General features: G+C 38.4%; 1 protein-coding gene across 1 annotated transcript in view; it reads right to left on the reverse strand.

Annotated features, from left to right (window-relative positions):
• The window catches only part of AIG1 (androgen induced 1), a 123682-nt gene that overhangs the window by 65485 nt on the left and 45842 nt on the right, over positions 1 to 12355 (reverse strand). Inside the window, exon 3 of the mRNA XM_041470119.1 lies at positions 10378 to 10479. Coding sequence (XP_041326053.1) covers positions 10378 to 10479 — 102 coding nt within the window. The remainder of the gene's footprint in view (positions 1 to 10377; positions 10480 to 12355) is intronic.

Here is a 12355-nt window from a genome sequence, read left to right on the forward strand (position 1 = left end):
TTGCAGTGACTCAGCAAGTTGGAACCCTGTATACTGGCTTTATAGAAAGCTGGTAAAGCTCAAAATAACAGAATAAAAAGCTGAAAGCCCCAAGAAGCATATAAAATTTCTTCCTGTTGGAAATAAACTGAAAGATGTGATTTGACTGTTACAGCCATTTTTATAAAAAAGAATTTCCTTTCTAAGTATATTTGACTTTCTATAGCATGCCTCACATCAGCCTAGAATTTTTATGATATACCAGGAGCACTAAATTTGTACATAACCATGGGTAATATTATTTGTAGTAGAGGCCACTCGTGCTGTGCAGCAGAATGGGCAGTACCAACTCTAACTCTTAGTTGCATTTGCATCCGTGAACCTCAGAGGAATCTGCAGCAGGCAATTCCTCTCTTCACTGAAGCCGAATGAACGGGATGCTGAGGCACGTGAATGGGAAATCCCTCAGAGGTCTCAGCAAGCCCCAGCATGGTGAGGAGCAGAGGGCAGGCACAGGCAGTCTGGGCTGGCACAGCAGCCCAGCCCCGTCTGGGACACTTCACAGCCAGAATCAGGCACAGTACCATAAACCCTCTGGCAGACAGCAGTATTTTTCCAGCTAGCATCACAAAGCCCCACAAAACACAGGCACAAGGTAATGAAGACATAAAAAATGCTTTTGATCTAACACTACATATTTTCCCCTCAGAATGTTTAGTAAAACAGATCTAGGAATAAAAATAGAAATATAAAAATGGGGTTTAAAAGCAGCACTTCAAATATGCAGCATTCCTTGTTTTGAAGAGAAGGAAGCTGTGAAGAGTGAAAGGGTATCAGTTAATAATGCAATGGAGATGGAAGAGCAAATCATGTATTGGCCACTAGTCCGCCTCTTGCCATTTTGAGACACTTCACACCATCTGCTATTTCTCCATGGTAAGAGTTGTTTCCTGCTCACATAACCCTGGTGTCAGAGGGAAGGAAAGGGTCACCTTAGTCAGACTCATGGTCTCTGACAGTAACAAGACACCTCTGAAAGGTTATGGCTTTTCCTGAGTAGGGCACCAGGATGGAACTTCGGTGTGTTACATAAAGGTCCAAAGGTAGAAGGGACAATTGTAGAACTGCATGACTAATGGCAATGGCTTACACATCTGTCAAAAACATTCTCTGTGCTACCTCCAGTTACTAAAAATGTACACTGTTTTTACTTCTTTGTATCTATGTGGGAAATTTTAAAATATGAGGATTGAACATAACAGGTTATGTTAAAGCTTAGTCTTCCATGAGCAGAGGTCCCAAGGTTATCCCCAAATTCTTGATTTCTGCCTATCAGCATGTATAAAACATTACTGCTGTGGCACTATTTCAACATATTAATCATCTGAATATGAAATTACTTCTGCAGAAATGCTGTCTGTTTCCAAATACAAAGACACACAGAAGACAGCATTTAACAAAGAAAAAAGCTACTTCTAAAAAGTGGTAATTTTTTACAAAAACAATGTCAAAATATTTCCTTGTATTAGTTTTCCTGAAGCAATAATGATCTCTGGATACAGGGAGAAGGAGTATTTTTTATTCCATCAACTTCAAGGGCTGGAAAAAGCATATAAGCTTTTGGGTTCAGATTCCCTTCCCCAGGTCTGCTGATTCTTCTGGTATTGTGTCCATGTGAAATAACCCACTTTCCAACAATGATAAATAGGTAAAAATCTGGTCACTGAGTTAGTACATATGCCTTCAATTGAAGGAAAAGCTGTCTGCCAAGCTTCAATCAAGTAGATCATAGGTCTGTGAAAAAAAGAATCTAAAAGGATGGAATTCAGTTGCTATAGTGGCACATTAAACAAATAAATGAGATACCATGGAATGCTGCAAAATATTTGTGGTCTGATTAAGTCATATTTGCCATATGTGTGAACACTAACAGCACAGTTTAGTAAAGTGGGTACAATGTAGTACAGTCCCACTTTTACTATAATAAGTCTAATTCTTATCTGGGTGCTAATGGTAATCAATGTGTCCAAGGGTTCATAATACTGTATTTTACTGTAATCATAGGGCAAAACATAGTTCTTTAAATACATAAAGGTAGACAATAAATGTTTATTGAACTATTATACCTTCAAAGAGATATTTGCATTCTTCCTTGTGTTTGTGAGACCTGCTAAGGAGACAAAGCTCTTCATTGTGATAGCTTCCAGGATGCTCACGTATGGAGTGTTTATTAGAGTACATAACTTGTAGCTAGCAGCTGACTTATTAAACCTTCATCAATACAACCCATCCTCCTCCAATACATTAATTTTTTCTAGTGAAATGTTCTCTTTTCGTGATAAAAGACTTTGAATATACTCATTATTAATCATAACAATGTATCCCGTAATGTTTGACTCTACTATCTGCCTATGTTCTCTGGAAAAAAATTCTGGGAAGAAACCAGAAATCTATTCTGTTAAAAAGATAAAACAAATGTTTGATTTAGCAGAGAGAAGAAAGCACATATTTTTAACTGGAAATGCATACTACTTATTAATGCATTTTGCACTGATTTTAAAGTTGAACATTTATTTACATTTATAACCTGTAACTATATATCTGATAAATGGTGCAGTAGCACCTGAAAATGTACCATCTTAGGCACTACAGAGAGTTATGCACAGCTACAGCAGTGTCTATGACAAGCAATATAAGCTGCACAAAAAGTGAATGTTAAAACAAAACCAGCATTCCTAATGTTGTCAGAACTCTGTGACTGAACCAAATGCATGTCCATCCCACATCACTGCTGGTGTAACAGCAAACCTAGCAGTCCAGGGCCAAGCTCTGCTTCTAGGAAACATAGCTCAGTACTCCACACTCAGAGAAAGGCTAAGGCCCCCTTCACGTGCCCTTTTGGGGCTTTTTGTTGGGTTATTTGCTTTGTGCCCATAGTAATCACTCTAACAAACATTTGTATGAGCAACTTCAGCTGAAAATCTGGCTTTAAGCTTTCATTATCATTATTATTACTATCAGCATAATTACTACTTCCAGAGTTACACCTAGCTTTGGCTGTTAAAGCAGGGCAGTTTGAAATACAGTCAGAAGACCTCCTTACCCCTGGTATTTCAAATGTGACCCTCCAGCTCACCTGCAACCCTCACCCTCAGCAAACTGCATCTGTTTTAATATGCAATACACTTCACACTTCACAGCTGATATGGCAAAAAAAGGGTCTTTTCTAAACACAGGACTTTAGATTTGAGAGTCAAACAGGTGATCAAGATTATGTACAGCCTTGTCAGACAAAAATATAGACAGATGCAAAGACATCAATGTCATTCTACAGATGTTACACAGGAAGTTTTATATGAACACAGGCTTCATACTCTTGCGTGGTTGCGGGTGGTTTTAATCTTAAAATTTTTCCAAAGTTTTGAAGCTCCTGGCATGTCACTATGCAAATATTACTTTACCTGACCTGTAAACCTATATCCAATGGCAACAGAAACAATTCTCCTCCTCAGAGCAGCACCCATAAGCCATTTCCTTGCTCTCAATTCCTCAAACTAATACATCTCAGCGAAGTCTACCCAGTGAAGACACGGAAGAAAACATACTCTCCATTTCTCTTTCTTACTGTTTATTTCCTTGCTTCTCTCTTCCTCCTCCTCCTCCATGAAGTTCCCTTTACCATTTTGAGTCTCTTCCAGCATGTCTACATTATTCTGTGGCTCCTTTTTTATTCACTTGCCTCATCTGTTACTTTTCTTTTCTGTTTTTTTTCTCTAGGTAGGAGTTGGAACAGCATCAGCTGACTATTTAATTAATCTCTTTCCTCCCGTCTGTCTTTTCCTTTCATTCAACTATCCTTCCCTAACCTCCCTTTGTGTGCTCTCTCACTCTCTCCCCTTCTCTCTTCCTTTGGTAGTAACTCCACAACCTGGTGTTGACACTAGATGCTCTCATGCTGTCTGCTAGCAGACTGAGTTACGTGACCTTGTGACAGAAGGTAGTTAAACTTCTTGAAAGAGATTTCTTCTGGGGATTTCAGCTCTCAGGCCTTTTATTTTCAATGTTCACGCCCAGAACAGGGCTTGCAGGTTTTGCTGTTAAGTGCTCAAAGATGTTTTAAAAAAGGTTCCTTGTTACTAAGGTTTAGGGATGTTTATATCAGGAGGAGCCTCCGTGTGGGTTTCCTCCACATTAGTGGAAATAGCAAACAATCGGAAAAATTCAGCATCTGTGTCCAGTTAAAAAGCTGTCTTCACCTTACCCTGATGAGTGTTCTCTGGCAGATATGTAACGTAGTTAAGGCCAGCTTCCCACTTCAAAAACTGCTGTGCTGTTACTGTGTTAGGTAAAGGGGTTTTCCTAATGCCCCCAGAGGATGCCATTTAGACAACCAGGACTTCTTCACCCTAGCAGCCTATCTCAATTTTCAGGTGCTATACTATCACAGGTTTTGACATACCACCAATTTCCAAGCCCTTCACATAAGTAAGAGAAAATAAAAGAAAATCTTTTAAGCTGGTGCTGCTTTTCTCCCCAGAGCAGGGAGATAATTTATACCACTGTAGTTTCGCTCCAGTGGTGGAACTGGCAGATAATGAGGAGAGATAGCAGACGGAGCCATGTAACTGCAGCATAAACATGCAAAAAGTGTACAAATTCAACAACATTATTTTCATGGGTTTTGCAAATATCCTGAGTCCCCAGGCAACCAGCTTCAATTGCTATTCTCTCCATCAGATGTTTAAATAATAGCCATCTAGGAGTGGTTAGTCTGTTGAAAATTAAATTAAAAATTTTCCCTGATTTTTATCAGAAAACCTTGCAACTTATGTAGAAAGTGAGAATGCCTTCCTGGAGCACTGAAAATTTTATTCACACCTAACATATGAAAATATTGTAAATAAATTAAGAAGAGCACTTGAGTTGTACTATCCTTGAAACACATTTATTGGATTTAGAAAATAAATCCCAGAAAAAATGTAAATATCTTCTAGGCAGAAGCATGAAGCATTAAGAAGGTGCACTAAATTTAAAAAGCAGAGCCCATCCACGGGATGTGCTGTGTTAGGAAAGCATCCCCAGGAAGTATAATGCACTGTTTCAAATTAATAATTGCTGAAAAGGATTTTTAGGTCTACATGGAGAGAAACACCCTGATGAAAAACAGAGTCTCCTTGTTCATACATCAGAGTGACCACTGTGTATCACCTGACCAGTGATTAAGGAGAGATGGGTTTGTCAAATAACTCACCACTTTTGGACATTCCAATCTTTATGTTCAGGTTACTATGGATTTTGATTTTTGCATGCCTTTTCTACTGTTCTTGTTAAATCTTACACCAGAGAACCAACTTTCATAAAATCACAGAATGATTTGGATTGGAAGGGACCTTAAAGATCATCCAGTTCCAACCACCCTGCCATAGGGAGGGACCCCTTCCATTAGATCAGATTGCTCAGAGTTCCATCCAGCCAGGCCTTGAACACTTCAAGGCACAAGACATTCACAGCTTCTCTGGACATCTGTTCCAGTACTTCACAACCCTCACAGGAAAGAATTTCTTCCTAATGTCTCATTAACTAACCTGCCCTCTTTCAGTTTGAAGCCATTCTCCTGTCACTACATATCCTTGTCCTGTCACTATATATCCTTGTAAAAAGTCCATCCAGCTGTTGGTTGGAGTGGTTGAAGGACCACTTCAGGTGCTGAAAGACTGGAATAAAGTCACTCTGGAACCATCACTTCTCTGGGCTGAACAATGTCAACTCTCTCATCGTTTCCTCATAGAAGAGGTGTTACATCCCTCTAATCACCTTTGTGGCCCTCCTCCAGACTCACTCCAACAGGACTATGTCCTTTCCATCATTAAAACAAAAAGACACACGGCCACCAGGCCATGGACAAGGCTGCTAGGACAAACAATTGGAGAGGTGGTTGGTGTGACTTTGTACCACTCTTTGGTGGGCTCAACTTTTCAGCTGAGTAGTCAGCGATAAGAAAAGAGAGACAACTTGTGAAATAGAGATACATCTCTTGGACAGGCTCCTTCCTCTTCCTTCTTCTCTCCTTCCTCCAACTGCTATTTGTCCCAGTTTTTGTGCATTTTCTTGAATACTAGAACAGAGGGTAAGTCTTTCTAGAAATGCCTTTGTTTCCCGTTTCCCGAAAGTAGCTTAAAAAATAACAGAGTACAAAACTGGAAGAGCTCATATAGACTGCAGTGGCACAGAACCGAGACAATAATCATTTTTCCAACTCCACAGATGCAGAGCATATTTCTCTTTCCCCCTTCCTGACCTCTCCTCTAGGGTCTTCATATGAAGACATTACTTTGTTTCTGACCTCCAGAGCATTTCAACTCCTCAGTAAGTAATTTCTATCTCTGTATTTTGCTTTCCTTCCCACAAACAAAAGATGATTCACATTTTTAAAACAAATTTGAGACAGTGTCTGCAAAAACCAAAGAAGGACTCTCGCTGAAATGGTATGCTAACTTGGACAGATACTGCAGGCAGTCCTGCCATGTAACCTGGCTCAAAATCAGCAATGCTCAAGCATAAATTAATTCAGTCTACATATCTGTTTATGTGGGCATTGGTTAGAATAAGGGCAACCTTTAGTTTTAAAGCCTGTGCTAATGTTGAAGAGAATATAATTTCTGAAAAAATTATCCATGCATCAACCTGGCCGGTCCCAGCACAAAAAGTTGCAAGGAATGAGCTGATAAAAATCCTACTACTATGACACATCCATTTTACACACTAAAGGTTAATCTTCAATTAAAAATTCCTCATACTGATAAGGATCAGATAGCCAGCCATCAGAAAATGGAAACGAGTATTTCCCATGGAAAATATGCCTTTGGAATTATGAGCTGATATGGTTCCAAACTGCAGGACAGTCTCCAGAAAACAAATGACATCTTTGATGAAAGAGTTCAGCAATTTGGCAACTGAAATTGTAGCCCACAAAGATGAATTCATCTGCATAACTAATAAATCCAGGAAGTGCACTTGGCAGTTCAGAAACAGACCAAGGCTGAGACACAGCCCTACTGTCCAACAACTCTCTTTAGACAGGTAGTTATATCTGTGGACAGAAGCTTAGCTTCAGCTACTCAAATGTGTTCCTTCAGATAATAAACAGAAATTAAATCCTTGTGTTGGTCAAATCAGCAGCAACCCTGCTATTGATTTCCATGATCATTTATCAAGTCATAGTGATTGGTTATGGATTAATGAACTGACTGAGATGATGCAATACATCAGTTTTATGGCACAGTATAACTCTGTTAGTGATACCTTTCACAAGTGTATGAATCTGCACATATGAGGTACTATCTGGTACCATAAGACACCACTTTATACACAGATTTTCCCAAATACAGGAATTATATTTGTGGCTAATACAGGGTGTGGGTATGGGGGTGTGTATATACATATATATATATATATATATTATAGGTAATAGAAAGATGTTCTTGAAACGATATGCAATTTTATGCTGAATCAGTTCTGCATGGCAATAAGCCTCTCCTCTTTTTCTATGAAAATTTACAAAAAATATTAAAATTTAATTGGTAATGGGTCTGCATATTTCCAGGGTTCATTTCCCTCATGTTTCCCATTTCTAGAAAGGAAGTTTTTCTACAATTCTTATTTTTTTTAATGTTGAAAAAGTGTTGCTATGAAGGACTGGTATCTCTGAGTATTGACAAGACATTACAGTGTGTTCACGAAAATAGGGGTTTAGATATGGACAGGGCTGTAACTGCAAAAAAAAAAAAAAGGATGGGAAAGGAGGAAAAGAAAAAGGAGAACTAATTACTATAAGCTTAAAAAGCAGCAGGCACCACAGTCCAAACCACTTCATCCTGGGCTAAGGCACTAAATCGGACGAGCTCTTCAAACAATTTCTTCACAGAGCCTTCAAGATAGTCACCTGAAAATGCTTCTAATGCTTCCAATACCAATACATGCCCATACTACTAATGGAAATATGATTGCTGTTATTACACCCAGATTTCATGACTTTTACTCCTTTTCTCTGTATTGATTTTGCACGTTGATGTCAACACTTGAGCAAGTGGTTACAGCTGATCATAATACAGTAGAAGTCTTTTTAATTGTGCAAATTTGTTTTTAAAATTTTTTTTGGTGCTAAAAAAATATTTTGGGGGAATTGCTGTGAAAAATATTCTGGATAGAGTGCTCACAGGTTAAGTAATGTTTGACCTCATATCCTTAGGAGCTGTACCAGATACTTTGTGGGAAGCTCACTCAAAAGTGGGATTAATCAGCAAGGCGACAGAAGCTAAATAACCCACCTCTCACTGACAGATGAGAGTCTCTTGTGTGAGTTTTGTTATGCAAGGCTGGGCTTCAGCATGGCCACCCTTGCTTTCAGAATAGTTACCATTCCATGTGCACAACTGCTGTCAAAATGTGCAGGAATACATGGGAATAAATGTTTATTTCAGTATGAAGAAATAGCCAGGGATACTGACTTTTCTAAACTATTCCCAGAGGTCCTACCCTTTCACCAAGTGGGCCTCTATCATATTCTCTAAAATTACCATGTCAAAATTTTAACTACTACTAAGTGAGGTGCAAGCATTCTCAAGGTAGTTTAATAACCCTTTCATACTATGAGCAATGCATCAGAATTAATTAGCATGAAAGCTGGTGAGGATAAAATGATAGATAAAACATCAGAAAGAATGTACTAAATGTGGTGAAAAGCCCCACAGCCATAAGCTTCCTTTGTGATCTAACTGAAGAACACTTGGATAAATGGAGACTGACACAGAAACCTATTCCTTTACAAAAGTCTTTCAAAAATGCTTTCAACAATATTTCAAGTTGGAAAAAAAAGTCTAAAATAGTTGGACACAATACATTTCAGTAAACTCTATGATGTCCAAAAACATCAAACAAAAGACCTCTTCACATATTTCACTAAGTATACATTTCTACAAAGCAACATGAGCTTGAGTTGCCTTTTATTTACAGCACAGAGAAGACTTCCTGAATACCTACGGCCTTTTGCTGCCAACTGCTTCACAGTGTACAATCATGAAAAATATTACGGATTAGGCACTTCCAGTATATGGAATGTCACCTGAAAGAAATGTCATCAGAGCTGGGACTGATCTGTTGTGGGGAAAAAATCAAGATGTGTATGGTTTAGCAGTGTTGCAGTGTTTGCGAGTTTTCAGTTTGTAACCTCAAAGCTCAAGGGAGGACAGCCTGAACAAACATGGCAGGAGTCATCAGACTCTATCCTCAGCTCTAGACACACATAATATCATGCTGTTCCTTTCAAAACATCATAAAACAGTACAGTATCTAGCAGAAGCTGATGCTCCTCTTGTCAGTAACAACTCTCATACCGCTCCTTTGACACAAAAACTGGGGAACAAATAAACAGCAGTGTCATCTGTCCCACTCCACAGCAGACCAATTTATCAAGCACAGCAATGGTGGACAAATCTTGATCTGCTGTGGTGATTAAGTGCCCACACCTGGAAGGATGAGCTCTGCTGTCATCTACTGATGAACAGCAGTGCCAAATGGTTTGCCACATCTTGATGAGGAAAACAAAGTAATAATGAAACATTTTGCACAAATGCAACTAGAGAAGCAAACACGACACTTTTCAGCTCCAAATGCTGCATCAACAGTGGAAAGTACCTGATGGAAAATTGTGGTCTTAACTTTCCCTTGGCATTTAAATATATAGTTGAGAGAAAGGATGTCTGACTTCACATAGCAGAGAGGGATTAAAAGGTCAGATTTCTTCTCAAGAAGCTACCTTTATGAATACCAATGCATCAATTTTAAAGCTTTACATCGATACATATAATTCCACATTATTAAAAATATTCAGATAGAGGTTCTGCTACATAAGTTTGGTGTGCATGAGTTATTTTTCTAAAAACACCAAAGTCCAATAAATATTTTTTGAAAAGCATTTTAACCAAAAGGTTTTCATCATGAATTATTCTTTGGTAGACTGGTAAAGAAACATTCAATTAAGTGTTTCTGTCATTTTAGAGCAAGATTTGTCAAATTCAGAACTTCTATTTTATGGAACAGTCTCTTCCTCATGACCACGGTGACACTTCTCTGGGAAACTTCCCTTATACAGGAAAGAGCTGACCCCCACAACAAGCCTGGGATGTAGGACATGTAAGTTCAAATCTCCAGTTTCAACCTAATAAGGATTCAAATATGACTCCAGGAGACAAGGAAGGAAAGATGTTACTCTTCCTTGCAAATCACATTCCTCAAGCACTTCTCAAGGGATAGCACCAAGAGTATACAGAACCATGCACAAAGAAATCAGTGTCTTACACTTTTGTTTATGCAAGGAAGTGTTTACATTACTTTACTCACCATTCCGTGATTTAGCCATGCTGGTATAAAATTATCAAGCAGCTTTGGGTAAACCAGTTCCCTGTCATAGATATAGATGCTCCAAAACATCATCACAACAAACTAAGGAGAAAAAAAAGACAAGACATTTTTAAATATACGCTTCTGAAAAATTAGTTGCATTCTTTAGATAGCAAAATGGGTCACTTAGCAAAGGATTTAGGGATAGACATGGGCATTATTGTTCTTTCACCAAATACTGTTGTAATCAACAGTTTGAATCTGGATTACTCTTTGCATTCACTGAGGTTTTAACTTTTCTTCTTTTTTTTTCTTTTCCTTAACTTTTAGTCAGGAAAAAAAAAATCTCATTTTTTTACTTACATGCCTATGGCCAAATTACAAGTGAATATTAGACTTTAGTAGCAGATGTGGCATATAAATAATGTTTCTCCACTAACAGGATAGAAAACAATGGAAAATCAGCTAAAATATCACTTGGAATTCACACAACATATCAACATGAAACATTCACTCCTGAACAGAAGCCTGTAAATTTGTATTTGCACTTTTCTGTGTCAGCCATCAAGACAGCTTTTAAAAAAAAAACCCAAAGAACCTTTGATGACTTTGAATACAATTCATGGACTGGGATCCACAGAGAAGAGGTCCAGTATCCTGCTCATTTATCAATATGAAATTTGGCTTGGTTCTTCTCAGAGACTATTTACTAGGGGCCCAGAAAGTGACCATTATTTCCTGTAGACAGAGGACAGGACAAATGGATCAGATAAAGTTTACAGTAGGCTAAATTTTTGCCGAAGTGTTCACATATTCTTTCAAGTTATCTTGATGTCTGAAAGGCAAAGACAATACAAACCCACAAAAATGTACAGAAATAATAGTTTTAGCTTACCTTAGCTGTGGCAAGTAAGTATTTTTCTAATTAAAACACCACTGGCTTTCTTACCTTGAATTTGAGTCATAGTTTTCTAGTAATAAAAAAGGCTTATTGTTCATAGCAGTAAAACCCAACACCTGGGCCAGGAGCTTTTCAATGAACATTTACAGGGGCTGTCTAAACAGTAATGCTAAATTCACGTTCAAAGATTGAGAGCCAAAAGATAGAACTTTCACTGAGATAGAAGGGAAGTATTCAGTTATGTCCAAACTCATGTAGCTTATGATCTTACAGCTCATTTATAGGATCAGTGAAAGAAATATGGGGTGAGCATAGCACATTCTGCAAATTACTAGCATGTATAATAGTGTAGGCATAAGTTATTTCATTAGCCTCCAACTTTAGAAACTTAAAATTGAGGTTTGCAGTTAATCAATGGCACCTTGTTCTAACCACAGACATGCAGACTTCAGCCAGCCAGTTATGTGAATGAGCTGAACCAGTACACTGTTCCCTCAGTGTGCATACAGTACATAGTTTCTTGATTTCCAGCACAGTTGTCCATCTGTTACGACAGCTATCGGTGCCTGCTCAGAATAAGCTTGGACTATTTGAATAGTGCACAGAGGCCAGGAAAAAAAAAATAGGTTATGATGGACAGCCCAAAAAATATTGCAAGTATAAAGCACCCCACAAGAAATCTCTCTTCTGGGGCAGTTTTGGCATTGGCACAGCACAGCTCTTTACGCACCTGCTGACACGTAAGTGCCAAGATATGAATAGCTGAACAGCAGGAAAAATGGAAGCAAAGTATCCTCCTCTCTATAGGCTTCCTAGAAGTCATGTATTATCACAGTGGGTCTCTGAGAACCTGCTAAGATCAACTGGGGCATAAAAACATCTTCTCAGGCATATGAAGACCAAGATTGATAATGTTGTTTTTTTCCAAGGAAGTCTCAAAACAAGAAAAATCAACCTGGATTAGGTTGAACTGTATTACACTGAATAGAACAGAACTAGCATGTTTTGACATGTGATTTTATGTGTAGAGCAGAATAAAACAATAGACTTTGTCAAGGAGGTAAAGACAAGAAAAGA

This window comes from Pyrgilauda ruficollis, unplaced genomic scaffold, assembly GCF_017590135.1.
Source record: "Pyrgilauda ruficollis isolate IOZ18807 unplaced genomic scaffold, ASM1759013v1 scaffold24, whole genome shotgun sequence".
NCBI classification, from domain to species: domain Eukaryota; kingdom Metazoa; phylum Chordata; class Aves; order Passeriformes; family Passeridae; genus Pyrgilauda; species Pyrgilauda ruficollis.